General features: G+C 43.7%; 1 protein-coding gene across 2 annotated transcripts in view; it reads right to left on the bottom strand.

Moving 5' to 3' along the window:
* Positions 1-18108, bottom strand: part of STAMBP (STAM binding protein) — a 38281-nt gene that overhangs the window by 4657 nt on the left and 15516 nt on the right. For both annotated transcript variants that reach the window (XM_025354587.1, XM_025354586.1), the window contains 5 exons: positions 15875-15950; positions 15501-15596; positions 12731-13097; positions 10370-10494; positions 9340-9477 (listed from right to left, as the gene is read on the bottom strand). In XM_025354587.1, coding sequence (XP_025210372.1) covers positions 9340-9477; positions 10370-10494; positions 12731-13097; positions 15501-15596; positions 15875-15950 — 802 coding nt within the window. The remainder of the gene's footprint in view (positions 1-9339; positions 9478-10369; positions 10495-12730; positions 13098-15500; positions 15597-15874; positions 15951-18108) is intronic.

The raw sequence follows: 18108 nt of genomic DNA, 5'->3' as shown, positions 1-18108 counted from the left end.
CCGGGCGCAGTGGCTCACGCCTGTAATCCCAGCACTTTGGGAGGCCGAGGCGGGTGGATCACGAGGTCAGGAGATAGAGACCATCCTGGCTAACACGGTGAAACCTCGTCTCTACTAAAAATACAAAAAATTAGCCGGGCGAGGTGGCGGGCGCCTGCAGTCCCAGCTACTCGGGAGGCTAAGGCAGGAGAATGGCATGAACCCAGGAGGCGGAGCTTGCAGTGAGCCGAGATCGTGCCACTGCACTCCAGCCTGGGCGACAGAGCGAGACTCCGTCTCAAAAAAAAAAAAAAAATTAAACTTTATCGCAGGTATGCATGTATAGGAAAAAAACATAGTATATATAGGGTTTGGTACTATCTGTGATTTCAGGCATCCACTGGGGGTCTGGGCTCATATCCCCTGAGGATAAGGGAGGACTACTGTGCCGTACAACCAAGCCTGGTCTCTGAAGGAAGTAAAGCCAAACAGTTCTCAACAGCTGGGCACAATCTCCTTTGTAAGAAGCCACTTGCAACCATGAGAGGTCCACCTGAAGTTCCTAATAAGTAAGGAAGCTCCTTTCCAGCACTGTAAACAAATATAGCTTAATACCAGTATGTGAAGAGACTCATAATTTCTTTCTTTTTTTAAGTTCAAGAGACTTACTATACAATGTGGAGACTACTGTTCATCATAATATACACTTGAAAACTGCTTAAGAGAGTAGATTTTAAGTGTTCTCATCACAAAAAAGTGATGCAATGCATATGCTAATTAGCTTGATTTTCCCATTCCACAATATGTGTATACATATTTCAAAACATATAGACTATTATTATTTGTCAATTAAAAAAAGAAAAAAAAAAAAACAACAGGCTGGGCACAGAGGCTCATGTCTGTAATCCCAGCACTTTGGGAGACTGAGGGGGGCAGATCACTTGAGGTCAGGAGTTTCAGACCAGCCTGGCCAACATGGTGAAACCACATCTCTCTTAAAAATACAAAAGTTTGGCCGGGCGCGGTGGCTCAAGCCTGTAATCCCAGCACTTTGGGAGGCCGAGGCGGGCGGATCACGAGGTCAGGAGATCGAGACCATCCTGGCGAACACAGTGAAACCCCGTCTCTACTAAGAAATACAAAAAATAGCCGGGCGAGATGGCGGGCGCCTGTGGTCCCAGCTACTCGGGAGGCTGAGGCCGGAGAATGGCGTGAACCCGGGAGGCGGAGCCTGCAGTGAGCTGAGATCCGGCCACTGCACTCCAGCCTGGGCGACAGAGCGAGACTCCGTCTCAAAAAAAAAAAAAAAAAATACAAAAGTTGGCCAGGTATGGTGCCAGGCACCTGTAATCCCAGCTATCTGGGAGGCTGAGGCAGGAAAATCGCTTGAAGCTGGGAGATGGAACTTGTAGTGAGCTGAGATCGCGCCACTGCACTCCAGCCTGGGTGACAGAGCAAGACTGTGTAAAAAAAAGAAAACAAGAAAAAGAAAATGAAAAATATATATGTGCCCATTATAAAGTCCTAGGTAACAAGGAATAAAATGAATAAAAGACCTCGTAGAAATAAGGAGCATAGGCCAAGTGCAGTGGCTCACGCCTGTAATCCCAGCACTTTGGGAAGCTGAGGCAGGCAGATCATGAGGTCAGGAGATCGAGACCATCCTGGCTAACACGGTGAAACCCCGTCTCTAGTAAAAAAAAAAAAAAAAAAAAATTAGCCAGGTATGGTGGTGGGCACCTGTAGTCCCAGCTACTTGGGAGGCTGAGGCAGGAGAATGGCATTAACCCGAGAGGCAGAGCTTGCAGTGAGCCGAGATCATGCCACTGCACTCTAGCCTGGGTGACAGAGCAAGACTCCATCTCAAAAAAAAAAAAAAAAANAAAAGAAAAGAAATAAGGAGTACAAACAATTATTGGAAACTGCAAGAGCTGTCCGTGGTGAAGGATACAATGAGAGAGGGGAAGGGGATGAAAATAACTGAGGAAACGAAATAACTTAGATTGCATTGGCCCCAGCAGAATGACAACTAAACAGATGGGGATTTGTCTGAAGAGCAAGCATAGGGAGATGCTACAAATGGGGTGGGGGAGATCCCACTTCAATTCCTGGGTAGTTGGATGTATGCTCTCACTTACATTGTGCAGAACCATAATTCTGAGATTCTGTAGAGTGTCTGATGAATGATAAGGTGATCTTTTTTCTAATGGAAAGCAACACCATTAAGCCCAGGCAAGTGCATGCTGTCCTAGCTCATGGTTATGGATGACATATCAAACAACCCACCCACCACATGTCATCTAATTCACTCAGACAACCTTCTCAGGGAGAGAGCTCCCAGAGGTCACTGAGGCTGTACTGGACAAAAGTAAACTGAGGACGAAGAGGCTTGGAACTTTCTGGCTTCCCTTGTTTGAAGACAGTGGAAGAGGTTAGGCAGCTTGAGCACTCAAGAAAGGGGGAACTGGAGTAGGCAGACAAAAAAGGGAGGTAAACACAAGGGAGAACTTTCCTCTCTGTACTACCCAAAACGGGGACTCTGATCCCACCGGTTTAGAAGATCTAGGGTGCCTGATGGGTTCTGGAATTCCTGGTTGGATGAAAGACTGTAGGCTGCAGAGCCGTGATGTGAGAAGGCATCAAGACATTGGGCCATTAAACTAGGGGGGTATGGAGAGGACCCAGGGACAGAGCTCAAACCTTCCATCTGGGGCATCATTGGGGAAAGATACTCTTCCTCAGTGTTAAAACTCAAAGACCACTGCAAAATGGGAGAAAAACAGAATTCTGAAGCTGAAACAGACAAGGCAGAAGAATTCAATGCTGTGCCACATTCCAGTTAAACAAATTCTGACCTTTCAAATGGAAATCAAGATCTGGGTTCCAAGTGTGAAGAAAAGGCCTCCCTGAGGTTGGTATGTGCTAGCCAGGAGATCAGTGTGGTGGGTCTTGTGGGGTGTGAGAACCGGCAAGGGGAACCCCATCTCAGATGACAGCACACAGAAACTGGCTTGGAGACCTCCTTCAGAAGCATACCTGCTGCACAAAGATCACCAGACAGTAGGAGTGGAGACAGGCAAAGACATTTGTGTCTCAGGGTTGGAGACAGACGAGGAGGTTGTTTGCTGATATTTCCTGCTCTGGTTCTCCTGTTCTTGAACCAAACTGGAAGAACTCAAGGACTATGATGTTGGATTCACCCAGGGATCCATGGAATCAAAGGTGTTACTGGGGTTGTCATGATGGGCATCCATGGACAAGGTAGATGAGTGTCCTCAACAACTGTGAACGGCACGCAGTGGCCCTTGGAACTTTTCCTAGGGAATTTCTTCTATCTCCTCTAAGAAGTGTTTCTCTCTGGATAATTCAGGTTTTTGTTTTTCAAGAGACTCATAATTTCTAATTGACCATCAAGACTTATTTGGTTCCTTACAAGGTCTCTCCATACCATCGAGTCACCCATTCTGGAACAGAAGGTACATACCCAATATTTCAACATAGTAGAAGTCAAGGACTTAGTAAATCACAATTAGATGAATGATTCTTCTTTCCCACAGAGGTGTTAAAAGGTCAAGCATGAATCAGGTTCTATAGGCAAAGGCTGTCCTGTAGCTAAAGCATCATCCAAGGAAGATATGGGAGGTAGGGGACTACTTGAATTTCAGTGGAGAGTTAAACCATACAAAGGAGACCATTCTGTTTGGAAGGAGAACACGATTCTAAAATTTGAGGTTAATCAGTTAAAGCATCACCTAAATGTGCATCCTGATTAATTTGTTTCCATTGTTTGTTTTATTAAGCACATATTTTATATGCAAAACAGACAACCATATAATGACTTATGTTCATCTTAGAGGAGGTGTGATCTTAGGTAACAAAAATGGAAAAAGATCTAGCATGATTCAAAAAGATAACCAACGTTCACTGACAGAAAAGCACAGACAATAAAAACATGCAATTGACTAGCGTTTTCAAACCTGTTGTCCAAAAAAACAAATCTCCTGCGGAGCTTGACAAAAGCCCAGAATCCTGCACCCCATCCCTGGAAAGAACCATCATGAGGGAACACTTTTCTTGAAAGCTAAGTGATTCTTATGTGCAGCCTCATCTGAGAAGCACCATTCCACGGGGTGCTGTGATGAGCTCACTGTGAAAGAAGCCTTCAGGACGGGAACGTGTTAGCTGAGTGCAGGCAGCAAATCCACACACAAGTCTTCACGGGACATGTAAGGACTTCAGTGACCACAAAGTTTCTACCTGATGAGAATATAATCCTTTAGGCTGCTAAGGAGCAGTGGCCTGTGCCAACACCACCTTCCATCCCATGGTTAGAGCCCAGGATTCTAACTGGGAGTAAATGTGGGTAGCCAGAAAGATAATAAAGAGACATAAGCACGGACTCAGTAAACAACTATTAAACGGAATCAAAAAACTTTGCCGTGATCCCCTGCCCCTCTCTAACTATTGTACCTTCTCTCTCTCCTTCCTTTCACAGTCAAGTTTCTTGAATGAAAGTTCACTATGTTCACTGTGCCCATGCTGCTGGGGATAGAGGAAGGCACTTTCACAAAGAGAAAACAATATGCCGAAGGAGCAGAAATGAGCAAGGAGGGTGAATGCTGAAGGCAGCCTGGGTGCCTGGATGGGAAATTTTCCCTAGAGGGAAATGGCTCAGATGGGGCTGAGACATGATGAGGAGTGCCTTGAGTTCTGGGCTGGAGGTCTGACAACAGTTGGTGATCAATCCATGACCATACAAAGTTTTTGACCTGGGAAGCTGATTTATAGTTGACAAGGTTAAGAAGGAAGAACTGATCTTTTGCATTTTCCTCTGGCCAATTTCAAGATCTGAATAAATCTTACGGTCTGCTTTTCGTTTGTTTTTGAGACAGGGTTTTCACTCTGTTGCCCAGGCTGGAGTGCAGTGGCGTGATCATGGCTCTCACTGCAGCCTTGACCTCCAGTCTCAAGCAATCTTCCTGCCTCAGCCTCCCAAGTAGCTGGGACCACAGGCGTGTGCCACCACAAATGCATAATTTTTTTAAATTTATAGAGATGATGTCTTGCTATGTTGCCCAGGCTGGTCTTGAACTCCTGGGCTCAAGAGATCCTCCCACCTTGGCCTCCCAAAGTGCTGTGATTACAGGTGTGAGCCACCACCTCAGCCTGTTTGTTTTTAATCCCGAATTAGGAAGGAATGGTGCAGAAATGTTATGGAGGAAAAAAAGCTGAACTAGCTGGGCATGGTGGTGTTTGCTTGTAGTCCTAGCTACTCAGGAGGCTGAGGCAGGAGGATCACTTGGGCCCAGGAGTTCAAGGCTGTAGTGCAGTATGATTGTGCCTGTGAATAGCCACTGTACTCCAACATAAACAACACAGTGAGACCTCATCTCAAAATAAATAAATAAATAAATAAATAAGCTGAACTACTATCAATTTAGGCTCTAAATCTGTTCCCAGCTGGGCCCTCACTGATACTTAAAACGCTTTTATTCATTTGTAGCTAAGTTCTACCTGAAGTCTGCACAGAATGATTCTAACCTTTCCCCCATCTCCTCCAGTTTCTAAATCCTCCTTGGTCTCCCTCTTGCTCAACAGCAGACCTAGACTCCAACTTTATTGAGGTCAAGATTGTCTAAAACGTGTTTCCTCAACTCCTCCAGATATCATTTCAAAAATCTCTCTGTATCTTCATTTCTGTTCATTCAATCCTGTCTTGGAGGAATGGATGTTTTTCCCCCTGTGAGATGACTCCCTCTTTGTGCTTCTGATTCGGTCCTTCCTTATCATCACATTACCTTGATTCTCCTGCCCTTTTCCATCTCTATTGTTGGCTCATTGGGCATAAGAACATGTTCAGAAAACTACACACTAGAATGTGGATAAACCGTCAAAATGTTGAGCAAAAGCAGCAAGACACAAATATACATATGGTATAATTCCATTTACAAAAAGGTAAAAGCCAGGCAAAAGTACACTATAGTGTTTAGAGATACACACTGAAGTGGTGAAATTATAAACGAAGCAAGGGAGAGAGGACTTCCCTCCCTTAGGGCATGCATGCTCCTGACAGCGTTCTGTTTCCTGACCTAGGTAGTGTATGTACATAGATATTTGCTTAATGATTTGTTAAAGTGTACATTTAGTTTCTTTCTTTCCCAAGACCAAGTCTCGCTCTGTTGCCCAGGCTGGAGTGCAGTGGCGTGATCTTGGCTCACTATAACCTCCGCCTCCGGGGTTCAAGCGATTCTCCTGCCACAGCCTCTTGAGTAGCTGGGACTACAGGCATGTGCCACCATGCCCGGCTAATTTTGTGTTCTTAGTAGAGACACGGTTTCACTATGTTGGCCAGGCTGGTTTCGAACTCCTGACCTCGTGATCCGCCTGCCTTGGCCTCCCAAAGTGCTGGGATTACAGGCGTGAGCCACCGTGCCCGGCCTAAAGTATATAATTAGTTTCTGTGTGCTTTCTTATATATATGTGTTATATTTCAAAATACAAAGCTTTTGAAAAACAAAATCAAAACAAAACACGTTCAAGCCTTTCACTCTGAACAATCAACCAAACATTCTCTCAACCCAGCTTCTCCTTAAACCACCATCCCATCTTTCTCCTTTCCTCTAGAGCTAAGTTGCTCAAAATGGTAGTGTACACTTCATTGTCTCCACAACTTTAATCCCTATGACTTATTAAACTCTTACAGTCTACTCCCATTAATGCCTAAAACACACTAAATCGAGGTCCTCAATAATTTGATTAAATCCAGGCGGATCCAAGTCTTCACCATTCTGGAGCTCTCCGCTGCATGTGACATGGTTAACATCCGGAAATTCTTTCTTAAAGCCTTTCTCGGCTGGGCGTGGTGGCTCATGCCTGTAATCCCAGCACTTTGGGAGGCCGAGGTGGGTGGATCCCAAGGTCAGGATTTTGAGACCAGCCTGGCCAACATAGTGAAATCCAGTCTCCACTAAAAATACAAAAAAAAAAAAAATTAGCCAGGCATGGTGGCGGCTGCCCGTAATCACAGCTTCTCAGAAGGCTGAGGCAGGAGAATCACTTGAACCTGGGAGGCGGAGGTTGCAGTAAGCCAAGATCTCGCCATTGCACCCCAACCTAGGCGACAGTGTGAGACTCTGTCTCAAAAAAAAAAAAAAACAAAAAACAAACACCTTCCTCCTGCTATGGCTTCTGTCCCTTAACACTACCCTCACCTCTTTCATACATCTCTTTGCTTCATTGCTAACTACATTCTATGTTCCCTTAGGTGGCCTGTCCCCCAAGTTGCCAGTGAACCTTTTCTTGCTCTAGACTCTTCTCCCCCTTCCAGGGCTTCCAAGATCAGCACTACATAGTGGATTCCCAGAGCCCTCTCTCCTGCTTTGACTTTGCTCCCAAGTTCTAGCCCTACATTGCCAACTGGCTGATAACTACCTCCAATGATTTGATATCTCACCAGTACCTGAAATTCAACTTGCTCAGAACTGAACCCCACTTTCAAATCAAATCCTTCTCCTGGATCCCCTACTTTTGCTTACGAGATGTTCACTGCAAGGCCCCAAACCTCTAAGTCACCATTGACTCTGAGTCATCATTCTCTATTACTCATTTCTCAAATCCTCTGAAATCCTACACTCATCTCCTCCTTCTCAAACACAATGGCATCACCCTAGATCTCATCATTATTAGATTTTTATCAGCACACTAACCTCTTAAATCATCTCCTTGCCACAACCTACCTTAAAACTGTACTTACGTTAAATTTTCTAAAGTATGGCTTTAATCATATCATTGTTCTGCTCAAAAACCTTTAAGAATTCTCCACTTACTAAAAAGTGGAACAATTCTGCCTGTCCACCCCAGACCCTCCAGAACACGGCTCCAATGTACTGCATTAAAACATATCTAGCCGGGCGCGGTGGCTCATGCCTGTAATCCCAGAACTTTGGGAAGCGAGGCGGGTGGATCACCTGAGATCAGGAGTTCAAGACCAGTCTGGCCAACATGGTGAAACCCCATCTCCACCAAAAATACAAAAATTAGCTGGGCATGGTGGCGGGCGCTTGTAGTCCCAGCTACTTGGGAGGCTGAGGTAGGAGAATTGCTTGAATCCGGGAGGCGGAGGTTGCAGTGAGCCAAGATCTTGCCATTGCACTCCAGCCTGGGTGACAAGAGTGAAACTGTCTCAAAAAAAACAAAAAACAAAAATACATGTCTACCATTGTTTCCTGATATGAATCACAAATCTCAGCGAACTGGTCCCCACAATGCTCCAGGAACAGAGTCTGCCTCTTCTCTACTTGTCTGCTCCATAAGGAATTTGCCCTAGGTCCAGCTTGCCAATATTCTACTAAACCCTATCAGTTTAGTAGATACCTCCTTCCTCTGGTACCTCCTTCCTCTGAATTTCACAGTGCCTTCCTGGCACCTCTTGAAACCCTTAGCACATTCTGCCCCAGGTGAAGTTATTAATTATCTATTTATTTAATCTCTTTCATGAGGCTAAAATCATACCTTACTCAAATTTGTATCCCCTGGCAGATAAGGAACAAGTTTTCTCTCCCCCATCTACTACAATGGGGGTGTGGTGGGGATACACAATAACAGGCAAATCACCAACATGAATGTAATAGAACAGAAGAAAGGACGGACGGCACACGGGACTGCCTCACAGGTCAGTCTTTCCCAAATTCTGGCATACAAGTATGTGTAATCCAAGAATAAGCCAATTTATTTGCAACTCTGTCATACAACATAAAATGCAGCTTGGGTTATGAGAGTGAGGGCTTAAAAAGGAATAGAAAGAAAAATTTAAAAATAATCTTTAGGGAAGGCATCATATTTTACCTGAACATTACCAGAAGGCTGCACAAGATATGCAGACACTTGAAAATCATGTGTATTTATAGCCCTTCTTGTTTATATAAAGATGCTTTAAGAAAGACCAAATGACCAAATGCAAGCACCTGAATTAACCTCCTTGGCTCATTTAAAATATTTTGAGTTATATACCTTTAAGGAACATCATCTGTATACAGTAGGCATAGTCTCTATGGTCAATGTCCACATGTATTCTAGGCCAGCATCCCATCACCAGTCACACTCAGAGGGTAACTAGAACTTTAGGGAAAACAGTTTATTTTTACTAAAAAATAAATAAAAAGTTAAAAAAATTAAAAGCCCTAAGTGGGAAGAAAACAACATTGAAGTACAATAGTCAAGTATGCTAAGGACCGCATCCAAAAGAGAGAAAAACAATAAATAATCTGGATATAATTGACTTTGTTCAAAGAAAGACGCAGTGTGTTTATACCACCACAGGAGAGGCGGAGACTAACTCTAAGAGAGCTCAGAATTGCTTACATGAATCCAGCCCAGTGTGATGAGGCCCTGCTGATCCTGTATGAGGAAAAGTTCTTCTTCGTTCTCTGTGTTGCAGTAATCAGACCCAGCACTTTGCTTGGGGATGAGAACATGAGTAATGGTAAATTCATTCCTCATCTGCCAAAGGAGAAAACAGCTGGTCACAATTCTCTGGCGCTCATGTAACCCTGCTCCACTCCATCCCGAAAGTGGAAACGTAAGCATCTATACGAGTGAAAGCCCTTCCCACACAGCAGAAGTCCTGCCACTCAGTGGTTCACAACCTTGGCTGCTCATGCACATTGCCTGGGGTGCTCTGTACAGCAACCGATGCAGAGACCAACCTAGAACTCTGCAGCCTGGGCAAACATCACAGCCCTGAGGGAATTTCTTGCTGTGCCAAACTGGTCTGCTCAGAAGCTCTGAGTAGAGTACCATTTATCTTCCCTTGCTCAGGTCTAAAGTCGTTTTCCTGTCACTGTTTCCTTAAGTCTATCTCATCCCATAAGCCTCAGCTTACATTTACTCCACTTCATTTATTTATTCATTCAGCAGTAATGGGTTCTTTAAGTGCCTCCATTCAGTGACCTTTCCTTCCTCAAAATTCTCAATACTTACACTGTACATACTTTTTAGCATGATGGTTAGACTTTAGTGCATGTCTGCCTTCTCCCCAAAGTGACTGGGCACTTTTTGTGGACACATACTATGTGCTTTACATATTTCATATTCCCAGGTCCTACCATAAAGTAGGTACTAAAAAAACTGATATGTAGATAATGACTGGATCTTCCTACCAAGTTTAAAATTAGGTATTTCTTACTAATAGCATTAAAATAATCACTTCAATTCAATCAATCAATACAGGGTCACCAAATTCAACGTGACATGAAATTATGCAATCCACGGTTCCTTCAGTGGAGGGATTGGTACAAAGAGTAACTGACCCTGGATATTTTCTCTGGGAGTCACAGGATGCCAAGAGGGGAAGAAACAGTTTCGGTTCAGAGAAGAGTTTGGTTTTTTTTACCAGTTTTCCACAGAGAATTCCACATGTCTCCACTCCCCGGGCAGTATTGGCACTGGCTAACTGGAGAAACTGTGGGCACAGTCGCCCGGGCACCACGACATGGCGCAATCCATCGATTGTAGGAACTGTAATGGAGAAAGGAGAAAAGTCTGAGATCACTGAGCTCCACCTCCTCAAGTAGTCCTCACACCTGGCAGCCCTGGGAGAGCAACATTAAGCCACTGGGATCCCCCCAGCTTCAGGCAGTGAGTGGGGATCTCATTCTAACCGCACCAAAACAAGGGTTGTAAAGTCTCTTCTCCAATCTTGGGCCACAGCTTTAAGGAGCACATTACTTCAAGAAGAGAAAATAGTAGGCTTTAATTATTCAAGTTAAGAAAAGGGCAAACTACTAACTTAAGAAAAGTTTTCTTAAAAATAACCTTAAGAATGTAATTGGATTGTTTGTAACTCAAAGGATAAATGCTTGAGGGGATGGATACCCCATTCTCCATGATGTGCTTATTTCATATTGCATGCCTGTACCAAAACATCTCATGTACCCTATAAATACACCCACCTACTATGTACCCACAAAAACTTAAAAAATAAAAGTAAAAAATAAAATTTAGTAGGGAAAAAAGAGACAAGTTCTTTAAACATTCAGGAATTTTCTGTCAGAATCTAATACAAAGAATTAAAAAAATAACCTCCTTGCTGTGGTTTGCCTGTGTCTCCCAAAGTTCATGTCATGGAAACTTAATTCCTTTTTTTTTTTTTTTTTTTGAGACGGAGTCTCGCGCTGTGTCACCCAGGCTGGAGTGCAGTGGCGCGATCTCGGCTCACTGCAAGCTCCGCCTCCCAGGTTCAGGCCATTCTCCTGCCTCAGCCTCCGAGTAGCTGGGACTACAGGCGCCCGCCACCACGCCCGGCTAGTTTTTTGTATTTTTAGTAGAGACGGGGTTTCACCATGTTAGCCAGGATGGTCTCGATCTCCTGACCTCGTGATCCGCCCGCCTCGGCCTCCCAAAGTGCTGGGATTACAGGCTTGAGCCACCGCGCCCGGCCGGAAACTTAATTCCTAATGCAAAATTATTGAGAGGTGGGATCTTTAAGAGGCGATGAGGCTATGAGGGATCTTTGTTTGCCCTTCCACCTTTCTGTCGTGGGATGACGCAGCAAAAAGGCCCCTGCCAGGCCCCTGGATCTTGGACTTCCTACTCTCCAGAACTATGAACCAAATAAATTTGTGTTCATTATAAATTACCCAGCCTCAAGTATTCTGTTATAGCAGCACAAAATGGACTAAGACACTGCCCATTCGTCTGAACTTTTAATTTTAAATCTTTATCTCAGATAATATCAGAGTATGACTTTAAAAGAAATACACTGCCGGGCGCGGTGGCTCAAGCCTGTAATCCCAGCACTTTGGGAGGCCGAGACGGGCGGATCACGAGGTCAGGAGATCGAGACCATCCTGGCTAACACGGTGAAACCCCGTCTCTACTAAAAAAAATACAAAAAACTAGCCAGGCGAGGTGGCGGGCTCCTGTAGTCCCAGCTACTCGGGAGGCTGAGGCAGGAGAATGGTGTGAACCCGGGAGGCGGAGCTTGCAGTGAGCTGAGATCCGGCCATTGCACTCCAGCCTGGGTGACAGAGCAAGACTCCGTCTCAAAAAAAAAAAAAAAAAAAAAAAGAAATACACTAGTGTAAATTCTTGAGAATGGAAAACAATCTGGGCAGTTATTTACTTCTGAACTTAGCCTTTTGGAAGAAGTTAAAATGCCAAACCACAACAAAATAAAAAATACAGTGTAGTCCCCCCAAAAAGGCATGAACAAAGCAGATCATAAAAAATGCCAAGAATGGACCCAGTTTCCGAACACCATGGAGAAACTCCGTGAGACAGCCAGCAAGCTAAAGTTAGGAAGTGTCTCTCACAGCTGTATTTTCATATTTAAAAAAAAAGGTGGGGGGGCAAAAGATGTTCTGCTTTTGCGTATTCAACAGCAAGATCTGAATTGCTAGAGAGGTAACAAAGTCAGAGCAGGAGACACAGTCACACAGCAGTCTGATGATGTTATCTGAGGATTATGAATTAGGTTTGGCAAATTCCTTTCCTTTCAACTAAAAAGTTGATAGTCTGACTTTCAAGAATAATATTAAGCTCTTCAGAAAATCGACCAGACTAGGTTTCAGCAAAGGCCACTTTTATAATAGAGCCAGTGTATTAGGACACAGTACAGCAATACTTATCAGATGGGTTTCTGTGACCAAAGCTTAATGAGTGGGATCAGGAAGGTAATCTTAGGTTGACCCCATCAGAATGATACTGTTTGGCTGCAACTGAGAAAGAAGAGGACATCAGCAAATGCACTTACTACTTTCTGAGTTGCTTAGTGCTCCAGGTTTCAAGGACCTGTCCACCACAGGTGGCTTAGCTGGCCTTACAGTTGTGTGACAGTCTGAAGGCTGTGTGGATGAGACAGGTGAGGTGGGGAACACATCTAAGGAGGGCTTCTCCAAGTCAGGCACTAGCGGGCCACCTAGGCCAGGGTCCACCTTCCCAAACTCCTGTACAATTTTCAGTCGCTCTTTTTCTAGCTCCTGGTTCCGGATCATCTCCTCGAAGGCATGGAACTGTTCCTGTTCCAATTGCTGCTGCTTCTGTTGTGCTACCCTCTGTTTTTCCTTTTCCAGCTCTTGCTGGATGGCCATGTTTCGGGCCAATTCCTCTGCTTCCTTCTTCTACAAAGAGAGAAAATTTAGGCTAACACTTCATACCTCAGTGACTTCACACTTCAGGAGAACAAGGCTTTTTAGCACAGAGATTTCCAAAATGTACTTCTGCTCTGGCCTGATTACCTAACACAGGTTTCATGCTTTCCTCAGTATCTTTATACCTATGGAGTTAGTCACCACCCCTTTCTATCCGGCCACTGTACCTATCTCCAAGGACAATTAAAATCCCAATCCTCTCAATATCCTCCTGGCAATGATTCTACCTAATGCACTTTCCTCTTCACTGATATCTTTTTCCTTTTTTTTTGAGACAGGGTCTCACTCTGTTTCCCAGGCTGAAGTGCAATGGCATGATCACAGCTCACTGCAGCCTCGACCTCCCAGGCTCAAGCGATCCTCCCACTTCAGCCTCCTGAGCAGGTGGGACCACAGGCGTGCACCACCACACCTGGCTAATTTTTGTATTTTTTGTAGAGACAGGATTTCGCCATGTTGCCCAGGCTAGTCTTGAACTAATGGGCTCAAATAATCTGCCCACCTTGGCCTCCTGAAGTGCTGGGATTCCAGGCGTGAGCCACAATGTCTGGCCTGAAATCTTGATGCAACTTATTGTCTGTGTTCTCCTAACCTGTATCACAGTTTCATTCTCTCTGTGTCATGCATATATTCTATATTTCAAGCAAGGCTATAAAATAGAACCAGAACCAAACTTATACCTGCTATTTTGGGGATCTCTACTGAATTTTTTTTTTTTTTTTTTTTTTAGAGAGAGAGTCTCACTCTGTCACCCAGACGGGACTGTAGTAGCTAATCATGGCTCACTGCAGCCTCAATCTCCCTGGGCTTAGGTGATCCTCCCATCTCAGTCTCCCCAATAGCTGAAACCAGAGGTGCGTGCCACCACACTAATTTTTGTATTTTTTGTAGAGAGGGGGTTTCACCATGTTGCCCAGGCTGGTCTCGAACTCCTGCACTCAAGCAATCACCCACCTCAGCTTCCCAAAGTGCTAGGATTACAGACATGAGCGACCACACCTGGCCTTCTACTGAATTTTAACCCAAAATGAAGCCTCTGAAATTTTTATGGTTTTTATGTATTTGTTCAACACAGAGTGACATTTTAAGCTAATAAGAAATACTTGAGTGGCACTTTGATTTAAAAAAAAAAAAAAAAGAAATGCTAAGTAATAACCTCCTCCTTAAAGCTTACACTCATTTGGTGCTTTAGAAATATATACCTCAGGCCGGGCTTGGTGGCTCACGCCTGTAATCCCAGCACTTTGGGAGGCCGAGACAGGCGGATCACGAGGTCAGGAGATCGAGACCATCCTGGCGAACACGGTGAAACCCCGTCTCTACTAAAAATACAAAAAAAATTAGTTGGGCATGGTGGCGGGCGCTTGTAGTCCCAGCTACTCAGGAGGCTGAGGCAGGAGAATGGCGTGAACCTGGGAGGCGGCAGAGCTTGCAGTGAGTGGAGATCGCGCCACTGCACTCCAGCCTGGGCGACAGAGCGACTCCGTCTCAAAAAAAAAGAAATATATACCTCATAGCTGTTCATCCCTCTGCTGATTTTCAACATCAGAGTCCAGAATAGAGACCAGCAGACAGCTACACAACAGCCTGTGAGTGGCTGCAGTATGTATTCACAGCTGGCCACTGACAGCACCCTAGGAGTTTCTCCACATGTTTTAACTGACTCTTCCCAAAAAGGTCATTTGAAAATAGCTTGAAATGGCTGGGTGCAGCGGTTCATGCCTGTAATCCCAGCACTTTGGAAGGCCGAGGCAGGCAGATCACTTGAGGTCAGAAGTTTGAGACCAGCCTGGCCAATATGGTGAAACCTCATCTCTACTAAAAATACAAAAATCAGCCGGGTGTGGTGGCAGATGCCTGCAGTCCCAGTCACTTGGGAGGCTGAGGTAGGAGAATTACTTAAACTGGGGAGGCAGAGTTTGCAGTGAGCTGAGATCGTGCCACTGCACTCCAGCCTAGGTGACAGAGTGAGATTGTCTCAAAAAAAAAAAAAAAAAAAAAGCTTGAAAAGTCAATTCTTATAAATAGCCTCAGGTATAACCAAATGTTAATCAAACCCTCAAATTGTCTGATCTAAAAACCTATGTTATGGAGAGAATGTTCATCGTTCTTAAGATTCTCACTCTAGATACAGCAGGTAGGCAACAGATTTTCGGTCCCTCAAGTCACTCTCTTCAACAAATAGGCTATATCTGTGTTACAATCCTGAGCCTAACCCCTGGTGGTGGTCTACTTTTTTGAGTTTCTGGTCTTTGCCCAAAAAAGGTGAAACAGCACATTAAAAGCACAGGATATACTGAAATGTCATATTACAATCCCAGGGCACAGCCTAAAAAAGCAAAATAATTTTCTTCTTGGCTGTTATATACTGACCTTTTCTTCATTATATTCTGTATATTCTTTGGTATATCGTTTTAACAGTTCTGCCTTCAGCTCTTCTGCTTTGGGAAATGCAATCTCCTTTAATTTCTGAGACACCAAACAGAAAACAGAATTAGAACAATACCAGAAAATTAGAGAATCCAAAAGAAGACTTAAGTCAAGTTGGTGATTGCAACATTTCCCAAAATGATTTAAAATATCCCCTACTGTACCATACCTGCTACTTCAGAACTGTTCTGGTGAAATGGCCTTATTTCCTATTGTAGGATCTGATACTCAGATGCAGAGACTACTACTTTTATCTTGCAGTCAGTCTGTACTGCTCTGAAGCTTTTAGATGGGCAACAATGATAGTCAAGACCCACCTTTACTGTGTCTTTCTTTTCAGGAATGACAGCAGATTTGTAATCTCGATGCTTTGGTAGTTTCTCAATAAAGAGCCTAAGGAAACAGTTAAAAATGATTATGAAACAAATGGTCCAAATGTCCATAAGACCCTAAACCTATGCAACCCCCTTATCCTGAAGCCCTTACATGAAATGAAAGGTTCCAGAAGTGCAGCTAGCACACCCAGCTGGGCCATGCTCCCTTCCCATCTCTATCCCCCCTAAAAAGCCAGAGTCTTTTCCTCTACTCTCAAACTAGGCAGCAAGCACCAGATTCCCACAATGAAAAGGATGGCCAAAAAAATTTGTAAAAGCCTTTCATGTGCCCACAAATGTACCTCCAAAGAAAGAGATCTTTTTCTTGTGACGTGACAGGCTTTCAAAGGAAAGGGCTTCTGTCACAAAGCAGTCTTCAGAGAAGAGTTTGGCAGCCATGGGCAGGAAGAGAAAACCATGTTTCCTTACTACTTCTAGTTCTTACGTAACCTTTAACTTTGGCTTTTTTCCTTTGGGATTCATGTTCCTTCAAAGAAGAATATTACTTTGCATCATATAAAATGCATGGAAATACTTAGTGCATGTGTTCTATGCACATAGTATGTGCATATTACATGTTAGTATGTATTGTCTTTGATGAAAAGTGCTTAGATAAATATAAAGATGCTAGATTTCATCTTTTGGTTCTTGTCCTTGGCTCTAAAGCTCAGTGGGGAGAATAAACTGAATCAATTCACAAATCTCTAACATTTAAGACATCTACTTAGGGGCAGTGAAAATAAATAAAAGTCCAGTAACTTGTCACAGAAAGAAAGTAGCAGATTCAGAATTTCAACATGAGCAGGCTTGCTCCAAAGTCTATTCTTTTAACTACTACACCATGCTTCTTCCATATGGTTTCTGGAATGTCTAGAAATACTGGAGGGGTTCTGAACAAAGATGTCTTTTAACAGAATTAAGTTATAATACACAGAAACTGAGATTTAAAAAAAAATAAATTGAAGGTAGCTTGTCGATAGCTCTAAAATATTATATTGTAGTTGGGATAAACTCTTTTCTACTTACTGCCCATGGGGCAGGAGTAATTGGAAGAGGAAGCCTCAATAAGGAAAAAAGATGACCCCCACCAAAACAAACTATAAGTCCTCATCCTTTAGTTCTTTTTTTTTTTTTTTTTTTTTTGAGACGGAGTCTCGCTGTGTCACCCAGGCTGGAGTGCAGTGGCGGGATCTCAGCTCACTGCAAGCTCCGCCTCCCGGGTTCACGCCATTCTCCTGCCTCAGCCTCCCAGGTAGCTGGGACTACAGGCGCCCGCCACCACACCTGACTGATTTTTTGTATTTTTAGTAGAGATGGGGTTTCACCGTGTTAGCCAAGATGGTCTCGATCTCCTGACCTCATTATCCGCCCACCTTGGCCTCCCAGAGTGCTGGGATTACAGGTGTGAAGTTTCATTTTGATCCAACTTGATAAGGCTCTTCAAGGCAGGGATGGACTCTAAAATAAAAATAGTTCTTTAAAAAGCTTCCTTTTGGATTCATGAAGAAGATATAAAACAGGCTGGGTGTGGTGGCTCATGCCTGTAATCCCAGCACTTTGGGAGACTGAGGCAGGAAGACTGCTTGAGCCCAGGAGTTCAAGACCAGCCTGGGTAACAGAGTGAGACCTTGTCTCTATCTATATTTTTAAATTTATATATATATATAAACAAAACAAAACATAAAAAAAACCCCACAAAAATTAGCTGGGTGTGATGGTATGCACCTGTAGTCCCAGCTGCTTGGGAGGCTGAGGCAGGAGGATCTCTCGATCCTAGAAGCCTGAGCTTACAGTGAGCTTTGATCACACCACTGCACTCCAGCCTGGGTGACAGAGGGAAATCCTGTCTCTATATAAAAAAAAAAAAAAAAAATGAAAGAAAGATATAAAACCGTTTCCTTGAAGTCTATATTTAAAAGAAACACAGATTCATTTGTTCAAACCATAAAGTCCTGAAGAATCTATTACAATAAATAAGATTAATTTCTTATATTTTAGAGACTGATGGATAATTCAGTAGAACTCTCACCTTAGCCCCAAAAGCCAAGATACATATTAATATTTACTACCTTTAGCAGGCTGAATGTGCTTTGTATTGAGGCCTGAATCAGCTAAGAAAGTACTATGTCATACAAACACCATGTTTTTTTTTTTTTTTTTTTTTTTTTTTTTTTTTT

The sequence above is a fragment of the Theropithecus gelada genome, chromosome 13, assembly GCF_003255815.1.
Source record: "Theropithecus gelada isolate Dixy chromosome 13, Tgel_1.0, whole genome shotgun sequence".
NCBI lineage: Eukaryota > Metazoa > Chordata > Mammalia > Primates > Cercopithecidae > Theropithecus > Theropithecus gelada.
This window is presented reverse-complemented; position numbering and strand designations above follow the sequence as displayed.